Source organism: Lipotes vexillifer, unplaced genomic scaffold (assembly GCF_000442215.2).
Source record: "Lipotes vexillifer unplaced genomic scaffold, Lipotes_vexillifer_v1.1 scaffold515, whole genome shotgun sequence".
NCBI lineage: Eukaryota > Metazoa > Chordata > Mammalia > Artiodactyla > Lipotidae > Lipotes > Lipotes vexillifer.
The window spans coordinates 2,159,387-2,179,477 of NW_006772017.1; the positions used below are offsets into that span (position 1 = coordinate 2,159,387).

Here is a 20,091-nt window from a genome sequence, read left to right on the forward strand (position 1 = left end):
TACCTAATCAAGTTCTACAAATTGGATATGATGGAGGCTAGACCTTCTAGATTACTGCTGAGCAATAATGGGGGCAAAGGACTCCTTTTGATAAGTAATTAAGTAAGTTACTTTGATAAGTAAATTACTTTTTTAACTAAAATATTCAAAAAATATTGACCAAGTGAAAAGTATATTAGCTCATTAACTGCCCTTCAGGAATATCCAAAGCCTATCAGATTAGAAAGGGTTCAGACAATATAATTGTCAGTTTTGTCAAGGTCTGGGATTTTAGCCTACTTATAAGTTAATAAGTTAGCCTGTTACCGTTCTGAGGATGCTGGCAGAGGACACAAGACTCCTAGGTCAGAGACAAAGAACTTTGTTACTCACAGCAGAGCCAGCCTCATGAGCCTCATGTTTGTGCCGTTTCCTTTTGCCTCCGAGGTACCACAGGGGCAACATGGAGGAGCCGAGGTACACGCAGTTTTGTGTCACAGTTGAGTAACATTGAGCTTGGGAATCCACCTGCTCTTTTTTCTAGAGAGAGATGTTACCTCATCCCTCCAGACTGCTCTCTGCAAACATAACCCTGAGAAATGGTTCAGGTAGAGTGGTAAGGGCCTTGAATTCTTGGCATACTCACAAGATGTGCTGGAGTAGGAAAGACCCAGAGAGGAATATCTCCCAGTAGGTTGACCTTCAGAAAGAATATCTCAGCTGTGTGGCCTTCTCCTGCTTTAAGTTAGCTATAAGTTTGTACAGATGTATTAGCTTGGGGAATTCTTATAGCCAACTGTCTAATAGGAAAACTGTCATTCTCTTTTATCACAGGATGAAATTGGGAAAGTCAAGAGAGATGTTATAGTTGAATATTGCCAGAAGTAAGTATAGTATATGTGAACTACACATGCTGATTTATGACTCTGAACTCAATAAACAACAGTATTATACAGAAATCCATACAATTAATCAGCTTGTTTGTGTTTAAATAAGCCACAGTCCTACTGGATAAAAGCAAATTAAACTGTCTTCTGACACACAGAGGAAGCAGTATCAGAAGTGACGGCTAAAAGGCACTTGGAAGAGATCCATGTCTCTGCCTTCAGACAACAGCAACCTGACCAAGACAGAAGTTTCTTCTTGACAGAGGTCCTCTATTCTCTTTGAAAAGTCTCCAGGGACTCATATCCTGGAACTTCTGTGAGAGATGGAACAACCTGGATTCACCTCTGCACATCATCTCTTCTTCTGACTTTTTAGATTCAACCGCCGCATGTCTCACTATGCTCTTCGGGAGCAGATCATGGCATACTGCAACAGCCTGAGAGCCCTGCTGGACGATTTCCCTACCATCAGGGATACCTTTTTCGTGGTGGGACAACCACAAGAAAATAAGGGGTCGAGGGACTCCAAGGAAGGCCTCAAGCCTGACCCCAGGTGCAGAATTCTCTTTAGAGCTTGTTATTCCCCCTCCCCATCCCACTTCTCCTAGGGGAGAGGTTTGTTAAGTTTGGTATGGAAATCTTGCTCCCGTTAACGTATTTAACCTTGATCTTCTGGTCCAGAAGGGGAAAAGAAAGAGCTAACCCTCCAAGAATAAGTGTATCTTTGTATTTGAATGCAAAAGGAGTTCTTTGTTTATGGGCTGTTTGACTGCTTTTTCAATCTATGAAGTTTTGTTTACCCCTGGAGTACCCAGAGATTTTTATCAGTCACACCCTTTTACATAGGCCAGCATCTAAAGTAAGCAAACAAATAAGTAAACTTAATCTTGAACTGTTTCTGGCTTCAAATATTTTACTCAGTGGAGTAGAAGAAATATTCAGGAAAAAACAAAACAAAACAGTGATACTTCAGTGCTTTGGATAAATCAGTGTCCTTCCGTACTTCACTGATAGAGAAAAAAATATTTATGTAGAATGATATTAAGTGATAAGAGTGGAGCTGCTTCCATACCTCCTTATGCCTTATCCAGTTTTCCAGATGTTTGTAATTCAGCCTACCTAGAGTTCACTCACTTGGATGGAGGAGTTGGCATACGTGTGCTGTAAGTGACCAAATTTCCTTTGAGGAAAAAAAAAAGGGGATATTACACAGTTACACAGCCTCCAAGAGGGAGCAAAAACACCCTATAGGGTGAGCTCCCTTCCCTCCTTACTCTTTCCCTTTTGGCATGGGCACAGAGTTTAGTTCTGAGTAAGAGTAATAATAAATATGATCACAGAACAGAAAGATGGAAGGGAATTGAAAGACCATTTGTATCAGACCACTCTTTCACTCACTTATCATTCATGGATTATTCAACCATTATTTGTTCAGTGCTTAGTTAGTACCAAGTACTTTGTTATGTATACTGGAGTTACAAAGGTGAATAAGTCATTTTGACTCTGGCAATAAATTCAGTCTAGTGGCGGAAATCTCTATAAACAAACAAGTCACTTCAAAGATTTCAAAGATAACGTGTTAGAGTTATGTTGAGTAAGAGATAATAAATATGATCACAGAACAGAAAGATGGAAGGGAATTGAAAGACCATTTGTATCAGACCACTCTTTCACTCACTTATCATTCATGGATTATTCAACCATTATTTGTTCAGTGCTTAGTTAGTACCAAGTACTTTGTTATGTATACTGGAGTTACAAAGGTGAATAAGTCATTTTGACTCTGGCAATAAATTCAGTCTAGTGGCGGAAATCTCTATAAACAAACAAGTCACTTCAAAGATTTCAAAGATAACGTGTTAGAGTTATGTGAAAGTCCTGTGAGGACACAAAAGAGGAAGTGTTGAACTCTAGCCCAGGGCCTCAGGGAGAAAGTCAAAGAAGAGGTGACAAGTAAGTTGGAGTTCACCAAGGAAAAGGTGATGGTAGAACAGACTAGAGAATGCTAGAGAATCAAAGAAGTTGAGTCTCTGCCCTTGGCTGACTGATAGCTGGCTATCAAAATAGTGGCCAATATGACCTTGATACTTATAAGATGACCAGTTTGTGGATTATCAGTGTTTTGTCTCATGAGCCCAGCCAGTACATTCACTTGGGTAGAATTCAGGATTTACTTAATGGAAGAATGCATTAGAGAGAGAAGCAGGGCAAAAAATACCTCAGGAGACTGATAATTTTGCTGAAAGTTTGACTGGACATCTATTGCCCAGTGAGGCTGAAGTGCATCTTTCTTCCATATAAAAACATCACAGGATAATCCTCTAAGACTTCTTAGTTCCATTTTCTGAAATCCACCCAATAGCCATGTCAACCATTTATAAACCCAATCTACATTTGGATCAAATTTTAAAAATAGTTTACAGAACTCTAACCGTGAGTTCACTACATTCTTATTTAGGATAAATGGATTAAGGAAGTCTATTTTGGTTTCTAATCTGTTTTATTTGCAGCCACCAAATAAAGAGGTCAGGACGTAGAGAGGGAAAAAAAAAAATCTCTCCAACTTGCAGGTTTTGCTCTATTCCATTATTGTTTTTTTGTTTTTGTTTTTGTTTTTTGTAGATGATGTGTGTTAACCTAAAGATTAAGGGAAACAGTCATTTAAGTGGGAGAGGCTAGAGCCCTAAATTGTCTGGTCAGTTAATGTGTGATCATTTCAGGACAGGGCTTTGGTCTAGGAAAGTGTGAGCAAAGGGAGTGCCCACCCAGAGCCCAAGTCATATAGTCAGGCAGTGGATGAACAGCAACTGATACAGATTCAGCAATTCTCCACTATACCCATCTCCTGCTTCCTAAAACCTCTAGATTTTAACATGTCCTCTTTGATACACTCACATGAAATGGAGCATGGAGAAAGGAAGTTCTGTCTCCTGTGGAAGTTTGGAAAAGGTACTGTATATAATTCTAACGCTAACCCTAACCCTAACTCCAAAGTCTATGCTTCCATGCACTGAGTATTAATAAGAAATGAACCTCAGCCACAAGGAGGTATAATAGGGAGAGCCATGGCCCAAGAATTAGAATGTTGGACTTTACCCGGCATAGTCATAAGTTGTTCTGAGGTCTCGGGCAAATCACTTTTCTTCAATCTCTGGACTTCAACTTTCCATCAAATAAGTGAGGAGATTGAAGCAGCTCTCTGAAGTTAAACATGCTAAGTTTCTTAGTGCTAAATTATCTAGAGCTTTATTCCAAGGAATAGGACTGCTCAGGAAAGACTTGCTGGGAAGGGAGCCATCTAAGAATGTTCATGAAATGATCAGTGGGAATCATCCCAGGTCAAGATTAACTAGAGATAAAGGGACAGAGTTGAGGAATGAGGGTCATGGAGAACAGAGGTCCTCACCTTATTCCTAAAATAAGGAGTTGTGTTAGATCAAGGATAAGAAATGTTTTATTTTAAATGTCAGTTCTGTGTCCTGCTGTATTAGTGTCCTGCTGAGGATTCTAAGACATCCCAAGCTTGTGATATTGTTGTGATTGATTGGCAATGTCATACCATGGTCAAGGAAAGGGAGAAAGGAGGCCTCCCTGCTTGTGTTTGCCATCCCCTTGACTAGAAGAGCCCCATAAATTCTGTAGGTTTAAAATTCTAAGATGCTACTTAATCCTTAAAGGCTGTAACATACTGTTTAGCTTTAGCAGAGACACCTGCCCCTAAACCAGAACCTAAATAGAAGAGGAGCCAAGGGAAGCTCTCCTCCAAAGAATGATGCCCCTTGAGGGCTCTATGTCCTTCATGGCTCTAGAGGAGACTGGAGTCTGGAGACTGGGATGACACTTGGCCACACTCCCAGGAGCCATGGCGCTGGCTGATAGAGGAGCGAAGAAGGGACAGAAAGAGAGGACACTAACATTCAAGCCCCTACTGTGTGACAGCCAGATCCACCACTATGCCACACTGCTGCTTTATGAGGATTAGAAGAAAGCATGGTTTCCCCCGGGCAGGGGTAGCCCCATGCCAGGGTGCAGAGCTTGGCAAGTAAAGTATAGGCTGGATCTCAGCCACTGCTGGTTGCCTCAGGGCACAATCTGAACAACAGTACATGGTAGCCTTGGTGCCAAGCACTGTATAGCAATGAATTAGACATTGTTCTTTCCCTTCAGGCAAGGGGAAATAGGCAATTACAGTACGTTGTGATAAAGAATAAGATTAAAGTATAATGAAAGCACTCACCAGGAAATATTCAGTATTATCTGAAGGAGCAGGGAGGTGGGGATGAGGAGCTAGGTGGGCTTCAGGGAAGAGGGGACACTTAACCTGGGTCTTGAAGGATGACTAGTGTTTCAGGTGCACAAGGAAAAGAAATTCAGTTCATGCTGGGAGACCCGCTTGTGTAATGGCACAGAGATATGAGACAGCATGTGGACCTCCCAGTGGCTCCTGTCCAAGGTATGTGAGGATGAGTTGGGGAAGCTGAATGTACAGCACGAAGGGCAACCATCCAGAAGTCTGCCATTTGCCCTTCAACAAACAGGGAGAAGGGGGCAAGATGATTGTCAGTGACCATTTAGGGACCTACTAAAACTGTACAGACAGGAGATGTTTAGGAAGTGAAATCAGCTAGGCCGGTGCTAGATTTAATGCAGAACTGAGTGAAGAGAAGGAAGAGGAACCTAGGATGTCACCCGGAGTCTCTGGCTTGGGTGAATAAAAAGATGGCAGTGTTGCTGTTGTTTAATGGGTACAGAGTTTCAGTTTCGGAATATGGAAAAAATTTTTTCTGGACATAAATGGTGGTGATGGTGGCACTGCAGTGTTAATATACTTCATGCCACTGAAATGTGCACTTAAAAACAGTTAAAATGGTAAATTTTATGTATGTTTTATCACATTTTATAATGGAGGAAAAAAAGAATGGTAGTGCCATTAAGAGGAGAGATATGGAGGGAGAGATAATGAATCACAGCTCAGAAGCCCCTGTTGTGAATTTCTTCCCCTAGTCTCCCAACAAGTCTCAGACGCTTCTTATTCTGGATGTTTTCCACTTTCACATACTTCCATTCCTCCATGCTTCTATCATAGCATCATGCTCGCAGGTCTAGCTGCCTCGGGAATGTAAGATTCTTGAGGGCAGAGATTGTCTTCATTTCATATCCTGTGTGTGTGCCTGTGCCTGTGCCTTTGACCTTGGTTTGAAAGGGAGGATGGGGAGGGGAGAGTGAGCCCACAGGAAGTGGGGGCAGTTCCAGCCCCTTTTAATTCAATTATGAAATAACAGACCACGTCATCATCTGCTGCTAGGAATTTGGTATGAGGCTTAAGGAAGACTTGGAGTTGTTGAAAAAGGAAATGGACATGAGAGCTGATCAAAGGAAAGAAAACCAATTTTCCCTGGCATGACACAGCTCAGGCTGGAAACCATTTTTTTGTTGCTGCATCAATGCAATTAGCGGTGTGATTTCCTCTAGCTGTGCTCAGCAGCATGCAACTAGAAGCAGAAAGCAGACTAGCTAGAGGGATCCAGAGCTGGGGTTTTGCTAGATAAGTGGGTCATGAGTACAAAAAAGCAGAGAACTGAAGGTGCTGGTGGGAGAGTAGTTCATGTGCTTGGCTGTGAGACCCAGTGTGGGTAGGGAAGGGAGTAGTGGGGGTCAGAATGGAACTGACAGATGGAAGGGGAGGCCAGAGGGCTGGATGACGTCAAGGAGCATATTTTGTGGGGATGAAGGAGGTTTAGTGGGAGTGAATGAGTGAGAAAACTGGAAGAATAAAAGGTTGAGCTGGAAAGTAGGATATTTGAGTTTAAGTCTTTAGAGGTGATATGGTTCCAGGTGATGATAAGGTCTGGAGTGTGGCCCTGGAGTGCACGGTGAAGGAGAATGGAGGTGAAGGGGGTGATGTCGAGCAGGTCAAGGAATTGTCAGGCCACTGAGTTGGTGGGCCATCACAAGCGGGGAAGAATCCTCCTTGCAGGGCTGAGAACCAGGCTTTGCTCCTGCCCTGAGCACCGAAAGCTTTCTGCTGCCCTCTCTGTCCCCCTTCAGTAGAGGGCTACCTGCTGCAGGCAGGGGTATAAATGGCAGGAAATAATGGATGAGAAGGAAAGGATAACATCTGGTAGAGGGCCCTGTGGCTCCAGGAACACATGTGCTTCTCAGAGGCCAAGACTGAGTTCTGCCACCCTGCTGCCAGCCCCATGGCTCACAGACCTGTGTGCTCAGACACGGGCCTTATGACATTTTATTGTTGATAGTCAGTGTTTCCTTGGGGCACCTTCAAACAAATAATAGAGATAAGATGAGCTTAAGCTGGTTTTGACCTACTCCAGGACAGGATAGTCTGACTTTGTGGTTGCTGAAATAAGAGAAGTTCTCCAAACTAACACCACCATACTTTGTTCCTGAGCTTCAAATTACCTGATTAAAACCCTGAGACTTGAGACTACTCCAAGTAGAGTTTTAGTAATTTAAAAAGTTTCATATTCAGAATGTTTGATATTGAAAACATTCAGCCCTCAGTTAAAATGAATTACATTTTACTTTAAGAAATGGAAAGGGTCATCTGAGTCTCTCCTAAGGACCCAGAAATAATGACAGTCAAAAAATGCCCCTATGATTTCCAAAAGGCTCCCTAGAAGGTGAGACCCTCCCTTTGAGAGTCCTTGCTATAGACAATGGAGTGGGAATGGAAACTGGGTACAAGAGAGCAATGGGATCAATAGGACCTGAGGGATAAAGAAGGAAGCATCTAAAAATGACTCCCTGGTTTCTGGTTTTGAGGACTTGGGGGTTGTGTTTCTTTTAACACAGGAGGAAGCCCGGGATCGGAGTGCAGGTAGGGGTGAGGAGTTCAGTTCTTGCCTTTTTTGACTGAGATGCCCTGAGGCACTGCCAGCCAAGGTGGAGTAAGTTGGGACACTGGAGCTGTGGAAGGGCTTCAGAGGAGCTGGAGACATTCTGTTTCCCAGGCCAGGTAGTGGGTACCTGGGCTTGTGTGAATCCTTACACCAGACATATATGAATTATGTATTTGTATGTAAACCAGTAACGAAGAGATAGCAATACTGCTGCGTAAGAAATGAGCAATTATTTGAAGGAGGAAGAAAGGAGAAAGAAGGAAAAGAGGGCCAGAGTCTAGAGAACCTGGCAGGAAACGTGGTGGGGAGAGAAGGAAAATAGAGGCTGGTCTCCAGAGCCTGGATTCTATAAACTAGACAGACCTGCGCTTAAATCTCAACTTCATCTCTTAGGAGCTGGATAGGAAAGATCTACGTAGCCTGGTAGGGCCTCAGTTTTCTCATCTGTGAAACAGGAACGACATAGGAACATCCCAGGGTTGTCGTAAGAATTAAGTGAGAAAATGTCACCCGAGGTATGGTGCTGGCACTTAATTTATGCCCTCCGCTTCCTTTCTTATTACACCTTTCCCTCCCCCTGTGCCCACTCCTTCCTCCCGATAACAGCTGAAGCTAAAACCAGCCCAACTGCTCTTCTCCTGTTGAGTTATTTATAACTGTGGCCACTTGTGAGCAGCCTGAAAAGGAGGGCTGCTGCCCTTGGGCTTAGACGCTTGACTGTGTGTGTCACCACAGTGTGGGCTCTGGGGTTGTGGCTGGAGGGTGGTGGTATAAGTTCATGCCAGACGCCCCTTTTAGAAAGAGAAATGCTGTACTCCCGGAGTTTTCTTCTCATGCCGCAGGAGTTTTCAGCCCTGGCCGCGATGTTTGCTGCCTGCTGACGGGAAAGTCTTCCTCAATTTATGGTTCATACCCCATCCTTCTGAAGTGCTGATTATATTCAAAACTCTGCCTGAAAACGTTTGTATTTCTTTATGTGTGCCAGAATGGAAATTGGCTTTTTTATGTCCCACAGTTAAACATATCAATTTCAGAGAATATCTCTTGTTTTTTTTTTTTTCAGGAACACCTAATAACTGAAATCTCACAGCTCCTCATGTTTTTGCCTGCTTTATTGGATTTTCCCTTGTGCCTCATTATTTCATAGTTCTGTTTCTCCATGGTCATTACTGAACAATAATTGGAGCTTCCGACGTTCCTTATTAATCCTTAATTTCCTCCACAATGCCAAGAAAATCCCACCCTGATGTGCTGAAACTAAGGAGAGGTTGAGATCACACTTAATCACAGTCATTAGCTGGTTCCTGTTTTTTGAGGGGTTCCTCTAAGTACCTCATTTACTGTTAGAGGGTGACCATTAAAAAAGAGTAGAGGGCTTCCCTGGTGGCGCAGTGGTTGGGAGTCCACCTGCCGATGCAGGGGACACAGGTTCGTGCCCCGGTCCTGGAAGATCCCACATGCCGTGGAGCGGCTGGGCCCATGAGCCATGGCCGCTGAGCCTGCGCGTCCGGAGCCTGTGCTCTGCAATGGGAGAGGCCACAACAGTGAGAGGCCCACGTCCCGCAAAAAAAAAAAAAAAAAGAGTAGATATAGAAATACATAAAGCATTCAAATATTAGTTAAATAAAATGCAATGTTGAAAATGACAATTTGGGAACATTCTGATTTTTCTTTGTAAGTGAAAACCTGTTTAGCAATTTAGGTTTCTTACCCTTTCTTTTTCCCCCTGCCCAGGTTTATTGAGGTGTAATTAACAAATAAAATTGTATATATTTAAAGTGTACAGCATGATGATTTGATATACATATACATTGTGAAATGATTACCACAGTTAAGCTAATTAATACATTTATCACCTCACATAGTTACCTTTTTTTTGGAGATGAGAATGCTTGTCTAACTCTCTTAACAAATTTCGAGTATAAAATACAGTGTTATTAACTATAGTCACCATGCTGTACATTAGATCCTCAGAATTTATTTATCTTATAAATAAAGTTTGTACCTTTTGGCCAACATCAGCCCATCTCCCCCATCCCCTGGCAACCACCTTTCTATAAGTTTGACCTTTTCATTTTGATTAGATTCCACATATGAATGAGATCATACAGTGTATGTCTTTCTCTGTCTGGCTTATTTCACTTAGCATAATGTCATCCGAGTTTACCCATGTTGTTGTAAATGGCAAGGTTTTCTTCTTTTTTATGTCTAAATAATATTCCTGTGTGTTTGCATGCATGTGTAAGTGACGTTTTCTTTATCCATTTATCCATCCACTGGACACTTAGGTTGTTTCCATATCTTGGCTATTGTGAGTAATGCTACATGGAAGTATGAATAATCTCCTTGATATACTGATTTTAGTTCCTTTGGATATATACTCAGAAGTGGGATTGCTGGATCATATGGTAATTTTACATGCAACAGAATGAAACTGAATCCCTATCTTACACCAATCACAAAAATTAACTTCAGGTGGATTAAATACTTATCTGTAAGACTGGGAACTGTAAAATCAGAGAGGAAAACAGGGAAAAAGCTCTTTGACACCAGTCTTGGCAATGATTTTTTTGATACAACAACAAAAGCACAGGCAACAAAAGCAAAAATAAACAAGTGGGATAACATCAAACTAAAAGGTCTCTGCTAGTAAAGAAAAAACTCAACAAAAGGAGAAGACAACCTACATAATGGGAGAAAATATTTGCAAACTATATATCTGATAAGGGGATAATACCTAAAATATGTAAGGAACTCATATAACTCAATAGGAAAAGCAAAAACAAAACAAAGAAAAAATTTTTAAACCAATAATCCGATTTTAAAATGGTCAAAGGACCTGAACATTTTTCCAAAGGAGATATACCAATGACCAATACATAAACGAACAGGTGCTCAGTATCACTAATCATCGGGGAAATGCAAATCAAAACCATGATGAGATACCACCTCACACCTGTTAGGATGGCTATTATAAAAAAAGACAAGAGAAAACAAGTCTTGGTGAGGGTGTGGAGAAAAGGGGACACTTGTGCACCTTTGGTAGGAATGTCAATTGGTGCAGCCACTATGGAAAACTGTATGGAGATTCCTCAAAAAATTAGAAATAGAACTACCCTTTATTTCATTCATTCACGGAAGAATTTTTAGGGTTTTTTTTTTTTTTTTTAACATCTTTATTGGGGTATAATTGCTTTACAATTGTGTGTTAGTTTCTGCTTTATAACAGAGTGAGTCAGTTATACATATATATATGTTCCCATATTTCTTCCCTCTTTGTCTCCCTCCCTCCCACCCTCCCTATCATTGTAAATTATTGACATTAGCATTAGAACATATTTTTCTTTACCATGGTTATTGCCTAAATTTAATCTTATCTGCTGTCAGGCTCTCTATCCTTTAGATTTTGATGATGGCCATTCTGACTGGTGTGAGATGATATCTCATTGTAGTTTTGATTTGCATTTCTCTAATGATTAATGATGTTGAGCATTCTTTCATGTGTTTGTTGGCAGTCTGTATATCTTCTTTGGAGAAATGTCTATTTAGGTCTTCTGCCCATTTTTGGATTGGGTTGTTTATTTTTTTGTTATTGAGCTGCATGAGCTGCCTGTAAATTTTAGAGATTAATCCTTTGTCAGTTGATTCATTTGCAAATATTTTCTCCCATTCTGAGGGCTGTCTTTTGGTCTTGTTTATGGTTTCCTTTGCTGTGCAAAAGCTTTGAAGTTTCATTAGGTCCCATTTGTTTATTTTTGTTTTTATCTCCATTACTCTAGGAGATGGGTCAAGAAGGATCTTGCTGTGATTTATGTCATAGAGTGTTCTGCCTATGTTTTCCTCTAAGAGTTTGATAGTTTCTGGCCTTACATTTAGGTCTTTAATCCATTTTGAGCTTATTTTTGTGTATGGTGTTAGGGAGTGATCTAATCTCATACTTTTACATGTACCTGTCCAGTTTTCCCAGCACCACTTATTGAAGGGGCTGTCCTTTCTCCACTGTATATTCCTGCCACCTTTATCAAAGATAAGGTGACCATATGTGCATGGGTTTATCTCTGGGCTTTCTATCCTATTCCATTGATCTATCTTTCTGTTTTTGTGCCAGTACCATACTGTCTTGATTACTGTAGCTTTGTAGTATAGTCTGAAGTCAGGCAGCCTGATTCCTCCAGCTCCATTTTTTGTTCTCAAGATTGCTTTGGCTATTCGGGGTCTTTTGTGTTTCCATACAAATTGTGAAATTTTTTGTTCTAGTTCTGTGAAAAATGCCAGTGGTAGTTTGATAGGGATTGCATTGAATCTATAGATTGCTTTGGGGAGTAGAGTCATTTTCACAATGTTGATTCTTCCAATCCAAGAACATGGTATATCTCTCCATCTGTTTGTATCATCTTTAATTTCTTTCATCAGTGTCTTATAATTTTCTGCATACAGGTCTTTTGTCTCCTTAGGTAGGTTTATTCCTAGATATTTTATTCTTTTTGTTGCAATGGTAAATGGGAGTGTTTTCTTGATTTCACTTTCAGATTTTTCATCGTTAGTATATAGGAATGCCAGAGATTTCTGTGCATTAATTTTGTATCCTGCTACTTTACCAAATTCATTGATTAGCTCTAGTAGTTTTCTGGTAGCATCTTTAGGATTCTCTATGTATAGTATCATGTCATCTGCAAACAGTGACAGCTTTACTTCTTCTTTTCCGATTTGGATTCCTTTTATTTCCTTTTCTTCTCTGATTGCTGTGGCTAAAACTTCCAAAACTATGTTGAATAAGAGTGGTGAGAGTGGGCAACCTTGTCTTGTTCCTGACCTTAGTGGAAATGCTTTCAGTTTTTCGCCATTGAGGATGATGTTGGCTGTGGGCTTGTCATATACGGCCTTTATTATATTGAGGAAAGTTCCCTCTACACCTACTTTCTGCAGGGTTTTTATCATAAATGGGTGTTGAATTTTGTCAAAAGCTTTCTCTGCATCTATTGAGATGATCATATGGTTTTTCTCCTTCAATTTGTTAATATGGTTAATCACATTGATAGATTTGCGTATATTGAAGAATCCTTGCATTCCTGGAATAAACCCCACTTGATCATGGTGTATGATCCTTTTAATGTGCTGTTGGATTCTGTTTGCTAGTATTTTGTTGAGGATTTTTGCATCTATGTTCATCAGTGATATTGGCCTGTAGTTTTCTTTCTTTGTGACATCCTTGTCTGGTTTTGGTATCAAGGTGATGGTGGCCTCGTAGAATGAGTTTGGGAGTGTTCCTCCCTCTGCTATATTTTGGAAGAGTTTGAGAAGGATAGGTGTTAGCTCTTCTCTAAATGTTTGATAGAATTCGCCTGTGAAGCCATCTGGTCCTGGGCTTTTGTTTGTTGGAAGATTTTTAATCACAGTTTCAATTTCAGTGTTTGTGATTGGTCTGTTCATATTTTCTATTTCTTCCTGATTCAGTCTTGGCAGTTTGTGCATTTCTAAGAATTTGTCCATTTCTTCCAGATTGTCCATTTTATTGGCATAGAGTTGCTTGTAGTAATCCCTCATGATTTTTTGTATTTCTGCAGTGTCAGTTGTTACTTCTCCTTTTTCATTTCTGATTCTATTGATTTGAGTCTTCTCCCTTATTTTCTTGATGAGTCTGGCTAATGGTTTATCAATTTTGTTAATCTTCTCAAAGAACCAGCTTTTAGTTTTATTGATCTTTGCTATTGTTTCCTTCATTTCTTTTTCATTTATTTCTGATCTGATTTTTATGATTTCTTTCCTTCTGCTAACTCTGGGGTTTTTTTGTTCTTCTTTCTCTAATTGCTTGAGGTGCAAGGTTAGGTTGTTTATTCGAGATGTTTCCTGCTTCTTAAGGTGGGCTTGTATTGCTATAAACTTCCCTCTTAGAACTGCTTTTGCTGCATCCCATAGGTTTTGGGTCGTTGTATCTCCATTGTCATTTGTTTCTAGGTATTTTTTAATTTCCTCTTTGATTTCTTCAGTGATCACTTCGTTACTAAGTAGTGTATTGTTTAGCCTCCATGTGTTTGTATTTTTTACTGCTCTTTTCCTATAATTGTTTTTAAAAATATATAAAACTACTACCTTCTGCAGTTTAATCATAATTTTTCTCTTTTCCTTCACTGAATGTTGATATTTATGATCCATTGTTTGTTTTTCAGTCATGTGTTTAAACTGTGTTGATAAGTAGTTATGTTTTGCTTACAGGTATTCCCTCAGGGCAATGTTGTCTGAATATGAGTCCCTGCTAGGAATTTATTTGTGACCCTTGTAATTCATTGATAGTTAGTCATACAAACACATTTTGATGTGTTTTTGGCCTCCAATAGCTTTAAACAAAGAGAAACACTTTGCTTTAATTCCCCAGCCGGAGTTACCTTGTCCAAAGACATATATAACCTGAGTTCATGAAAAGGCTTGTTCTTTTTTTCAGATATTATCCTGTAACTATTATCCTGTATTATACTGTGAAAATGTTTATCTAAATATTCTTGTTTAAATATATTATTCCTAATCAATGCTCATATATTTTTATATCCCTTTAGAAGCTTCTTGAAAATTATTTCCTTGTATTGATTTTACCCACAGGTAGCTTTTAGAGCCTTAAAGCTAACTCTACAGCTAATAGCCCCTCTCCATGACATTGTGGCCTACCTCTTCAGTTTGGTGAAACTTGGAAATCGTCCAAATTTTGAATTTCCTCTAAGTCCTAACCCTCTGAGAGGTGACTGGGGAGGAACTAAGGGTATTGGTAAGTGATTAAAGGTGATTAAAATTGCCTTCAATATTCAGTTAAAATTCCATGAAGCTCTTTTTTTTTTCAGCTTTATTGAGGCCTAATTGAAGAATAAAATTGTCATATATTTGAAGTGAACAACTTTATATTTGATATACATATACATCGTGAAAGGATTTCCCCCATCTAGTTAATTACTATGAAAATCTTTTTTTTTTTTTTTTTTGGGTATGTGGGCCTCTCACTATTGGGGCCTCTCCCGTTGCGGAGCACAGGCTCCAGACGCGCAGGCTCAGCGGCCATGGCTCACGGGCCCAGCCGCTCCGCGGCATGTGGGATCTTCCCGGACCGGGGCACGAACCTGTGTCCCCTGCATCGTCAAGGCAGACTCTTAACCACTGCACCACCAGGGAAGCCCCCTATGAAGCTCTTAATACCTGGAAAGACAGGACTAAAATATTTCCTCATAAATGACAGAAGGGCAAAGGGAAAGTACCATTATATACTCTGCCTCCAAACGGATTGATTCCACATTTACAGGTTAAACCATGAAGTATGCCAAGTCAGAATTTGGGGGGCCTGGGTTTTTACCCTGCCTCTGTCAGTTGGTTTACTAAAAGTTGGGCACTTTACTCCCTGGCTCTATGTTTGTCATCTGTAAAACAGGGGTGACAGCACCTGTCTCAGGGAGATGTTCTGTGGATTAAAATCTGTAAAAATTCTAGAAGGATGTACAAGTCCCCATTAAATATTAGCTTTGCTTTCATTCCCTTTCCCCTTCTGGGCTTCGTGAACTAATGTGGCAAGGTCAAGGCCAAGCATTCACTGTCAAGAAGCTTGCAGACAGCCCTCAGTTAGCTAACAATGACCCGGTAGTCCTGTTAGTAAGAATAGTTGAGGCTTTTGTTTTATCTGCCCAGTGCTAATCCATGAACTCTAACTCAGCACAAGTTCTCAGATAAATGCATGAGGTAAATTAAAGACACTGAAATGCTTAGTAAGCTGGGTTTATCAGAAGCAGTGAAACTGGTCTTACTATTTAAAATAATTTGACTCCCATCCTAATTATGTCATTAGTCATGTAAATATTAATCAATTAATAGCAGTATATTATAACATAGTAGACAAGGATTTTAAAGTGTGAGAAGAGCCAACGAAATGAGGTAACATGCCTATCTAAACTTAGTGGTCTTAAAACAAACATGATATAATCTGAATCTATTCCTCTCTGGGCGGTGCATCAAGGAAATGTTTGTGGGAGATTCTGACTTGTTCCAGGAGGAAGACTGATGCCTATATCTGAGGAGAGGCAGCATGAAGAAGGGAAGGGGTTGGTGCTACCTCAGCAGAAAGCACAGAATTGTTGCAGGCCTACTAGCAAGTCTTCAATATAAGCATCAAGAGATTACAGAAGTTCCAAAGCACTCTTAGCTCCTTTCCTTTTGCTAATCTGGGGACTGTCGTAAGCGGTTATCTCAGAAAATAAACTAAGATGCTCTGCAGTGGAGCTGGATGTTGGGAGGGTGTGGGGCTGGACTGTAGATGAGGGACAGCAGAAAGGAGGATGGGCTAGGAAGAATGCTATCCCTGCCCTCGAGAAGATGAGATAGAAGCCAAGGTAGAGCCAGAGCCATGTTTCCAAAAGAAGTCACTGCATAGGAAGTTCTGTAGCAGCTGGGAGGGAAGAGCCCGCAGGGAGGGTGATCTGGGGGGACTTGCCCTCACTTGAATCAACGGAGAAAAATAGGAGGGCTTGTCCTAAAGGGGGACAAGAAAAGGATACTGGCAAAGATAACAGGCAGGACTACACATGGCCAGTCCAGAGAGAATGATGAACCCACCAGTGCAACGCTGAGGGATAGTGGTAAATGAGGCCAAATTGTTGAGCACCTAGAATTGAGGATGAAGGAAGTTGGTTTTTAACTATTTAAATGCTTATGAACTGGAAACCATTGAAATAATTGGGGCCCAGGCTTTCCAAGGTGTACAACTAGAGAGACACATCTTGTCATGTTGCAAGTAAAAACATTTGTGCTCCAGGGGGAATGTGCAAAGTTTTACATACTCTGCTTTGCTGAAAATAGATAAAGAGCAAACTGAACTTAAAAAAATTCCATTCTAAGATAATCATCTTTTTTAAAAGGCTAAGCTGCTCAGTTCCTGGCCTGCTTCCCAGAGGAGACAAGGAAAACTAAGGTGAAAAGAGGAGACGGGTCTGTTCATAGACCCACCCAACTCCTTTTAGCCATTTCAGAGCTGTTTGGAGTTAAAGTGACTTTTGAATACTTATGTGCTTTGAAATATTTTTTAAAGAGACACTTCGAATTTCAGCTGTGGTCCTCCCACTTGACTGAGGAAGCAGCTCTTAGATACTGTGGGCTAGTTCTGTGGACCCTGCCAAATTTTCTCCTTCCCTGAAAGCCAGCAACTCCCTTTGGAGTCAGTGTGAAGCAGAGGATGGGATCAGAATGTAGGAGTTTACATTATGATTTTTTTGTAAAGGATTAGGAGGCCAATTAAACCCAGACACTACACACTGAACTCAGGGTTTCATGAACAAAATGTACTGGCTTTGAGTATTCACATGGAAGCAGGGCCACTGTGATTCTGCTCTCTCTGTCTGATTTCCCAAAGGGAACCCTCCTGGGGAAAGGCACAAGAACTCATTTGTTTCCCAGCGAAGGGTCTCCTCCCACCACCCCCATGACCACACGGCAACCATCTGCCCCCTCCTCACAGACAGGCTGCCTTCCCTGCCTGTGCCTGCCATCTCTGCTCCCACTGAGCCGTGTAAGCCCACAAGAAAGGGAGGCCCAAATGAGGACTGTTATCAGTGCATAACAAAGAAAAGGTAGGCCCTCCTCCACACCTGTACTTTAATGATAATGCCACCTGTCAGTACAGAACAGTTTTGTTGGGAAGTGATCGTATAAAAGTGCACACACAGCATTATATAAACAGTAATGGAAATAATGAAAAGAGAAAAATCACCTGTAATCCAACCATTGTAACAAATGAAATATTTTTATTTATCCTTACTTCCTTCTAGCCCTTGCCCAAATACATTTTACAGAGCTTTAGTCACAGGGTATGTACAACTTCATATTCTTTTTTCATTGTCATTGCACGGGATGATAAACCTTTTCCCCTGGTTGCTGCATAGCCTGACAGGGTGTATTGCTTGTAGACCAGCCACATTAGACCTTGAACAAATAAGGCTCACTGACCATCACTCCTCCCATCCAGTACAACATTCTTAAAGTTCTTGTACAATTTGATCTGTGACTCCTCTTCTGGTGGAAGTTTCTTTTCAGCCCAATATGACCATCAGATTTATAGAGGATTCATAAAAACTCTAATGATTGGCCCCAATTCTTTTGTGGCTGGGAAAATACCCAAAAAACATTTTTCTGTGGTGTGTAAAACATCAAATGGATATGAAATCTGGACTGCTCATCTTTTCCTAAAGCCAAGAGCATATATTGCAAGTGCATATTAGCAACCATTCTCAGACCTGGCTCTGCCCTGATCAGGCTCTCATGGACAGCCTCCCTGCTCCCTCAGTTCCCCTGCCTTCCATGCCAGAAGTGTAGGAAGAGATCCAGTACCGGGCCAGATAGGGTACAAGGCTGCTCAAGTCTGGATGAGAGGTTGACATAGAGTAACTCCGGAAATGCTTCGTGGATCTCCCATCTCACTTCTGCCATGGGCTACAATCAGGGACAGTGATCAATTTCCACAATCCTTCTCTTCCCATAGCAGGGATGTCCTCTCAAGTAGAAAACTATCACTGTCCCCACAGGGAGCTGATGAGCATTTCAGATCAGCTGACATTCTGGTAGTCCTGGAAGTGGGTCCCACCCACCTGGCCCATCAGTGCTCCCTAAGGGCTTGTCATTTTCTTGCTGTGCTCTCCCATTCTAAGCAGCTCATTTCCTGAGCCAATAATAGAGATGCTAGTACAGCCATCTAGACCCAGGCCAGGTTCCTCAAACCAGTATTGAGTGCCCCCAAAGGCCTCTAACTTAAATTTCCATCCAAAACACATATAAATCTTTTGTAGTAAGGGTCCAAGAAATAAGCCAATTTAGGATCTCCTGCATCTACTCCTGAAATGATGAGAATCTCCTAGAAGGATCTATGTATGTGTCTGTATACATGTATACATATATATATATACATATTTTTGCTTGCCTTGGATGGTCCTGAGCCATTGACAGGATGAGCCAGTGACAGGGCTGATTTGAATGGCATGGCTATGAGAAATGCATGCTGGTTTATAGTAGTTTCAAGCCCCTAATAGACTTACTGAGGCCTATACTTTCCCATTCCTTGTAATTTCTCTTTTTCAATCTATTTAGAGTCTGTAGCCTTATAAACACTGAAACTTTCTTTCAACAGTATGTTCTTATTCTGCTGAAAAGCAAAGCAAGTTATTACATTCCTGAGGGAGGAAGGAAGGAAAGACAAATCAGACCTTGGGTTCTAGAACATAAGGCTTTGCTGATCTTGCAAAACATATAATTAGTATACTCACAAACAAAGAGAAGTCAATTTAGGTAAAAAGTTAGCTTTGGAGGTGAAATGGTTCACAGGGTAGCTAGGGTAGCCTGTGTTTCACAGTGAGTAAAATGTCGTCCATCTTCTAGGGTCTGAGCTTCAAGAGCTTCAGAAAATGATTGACAGCCTCCAGAGCCCCCAAGACCCCACTCTGGTGTCCCAGGCCCTTCTCCTTCGAAGGGAGGTTATGTTTCTGCAGTTTGATGCTGCAGTGAGGTACCTCATCCGGTAAGGGCTGGAGTGCTAATCCTGTCTAATAAATTCTGTGGGGGCAGGTGTTTCTGAGTGATCATGGAGGGAGGCCACTCTTGGCACTATTAGATAACGAGCTTTAAATAGTCAGGGGCACAACCTGATCCAGAACACTGCCGCTACCAAACACGTTCGGCTGCGGAGGCTGTCCAGGTGAACTGTGTTCTTGTTGGATAATAATATTCTTGGTTTTATTAAATGTGATTTCAATATAGTTAGTTTGTATAACAGGCTGTTTTATTGGGAATCACATTTATTATACTTCTGAAGATGATTCTTCCTAAGAGTTTTATTTTTTCAGCCCTTAATTACCTTTCAAAAAACCAGAATTTTCATCGCACATCTGAAACCAATGGAAATCACCACCTGAGTTAAATTTATAAATAAGTTAATTTACCTCTGGCCTTGTAGGTATTAAACACTCTGCATTCAAAAAGAATGTTTATTTGGCTAATTAATCGTGACTGATGAAAAAATTAGCTTGGATTAAGAGTCACAGTGTTTCCTGTATAAATAATAAGCTGTGTATGGGAAGGGAAGAGGTCAGGCCTAAGGGTCTCTGCTTATTCTTAAATTGTCAAAATTAATTAACTTCATTTGATAAATTCCCAGTGTGAGTATTTAGTCAATGAGGGGGACCTGGGAGGGCAGTGCTTTTATCTGTGGCTTATAATCACTTCCCACCATTAGCATGAGTGTCCATAGAGAATAGAAATGTGGGGCTTGTACTGAACCATATTTTCTCTTTCTGCTCTGCTTTTTCTTACTCTGAGCATCATGGGACTCTGCATTTAGAATGCAAATTCAGCAG

General features: G+C 40.9%; 1 protein-coding gene and 1 pseudogene across 1 annotated transcript in view; both read left to right on the forward strand.

The window, feature by feature from the left end:
• LOC103089571 (transmembrane protein FLJ37396-like) overlaps positions 1-3,492 on the forward strand; it is a 58,173-nt gene extending 54,681 nt beyond the window's left edge. The window contains 4 exon segments of the mRNA XM_082931281.1: positions 316-456; positions 814-863; positions 1,243-1,419; positions 3,489-3,492. Of these exon segments, the coding sequence (XP_082787407.1) occupies positions 316-456; positions 814-863; positions 1,243-1,419; positions 3,489-3,492 (372 nt within the window).
• Positions 3,493-6,691: 3,199 nt separating this feature from the next.
• The window catches only part of LOC103089826 (coiled-coil domain-containing protein 162-like), a 22,777-nt pseudogene continuing 9,377 nt past the window's right edge, over positions 6,692-20,091 (forward strand).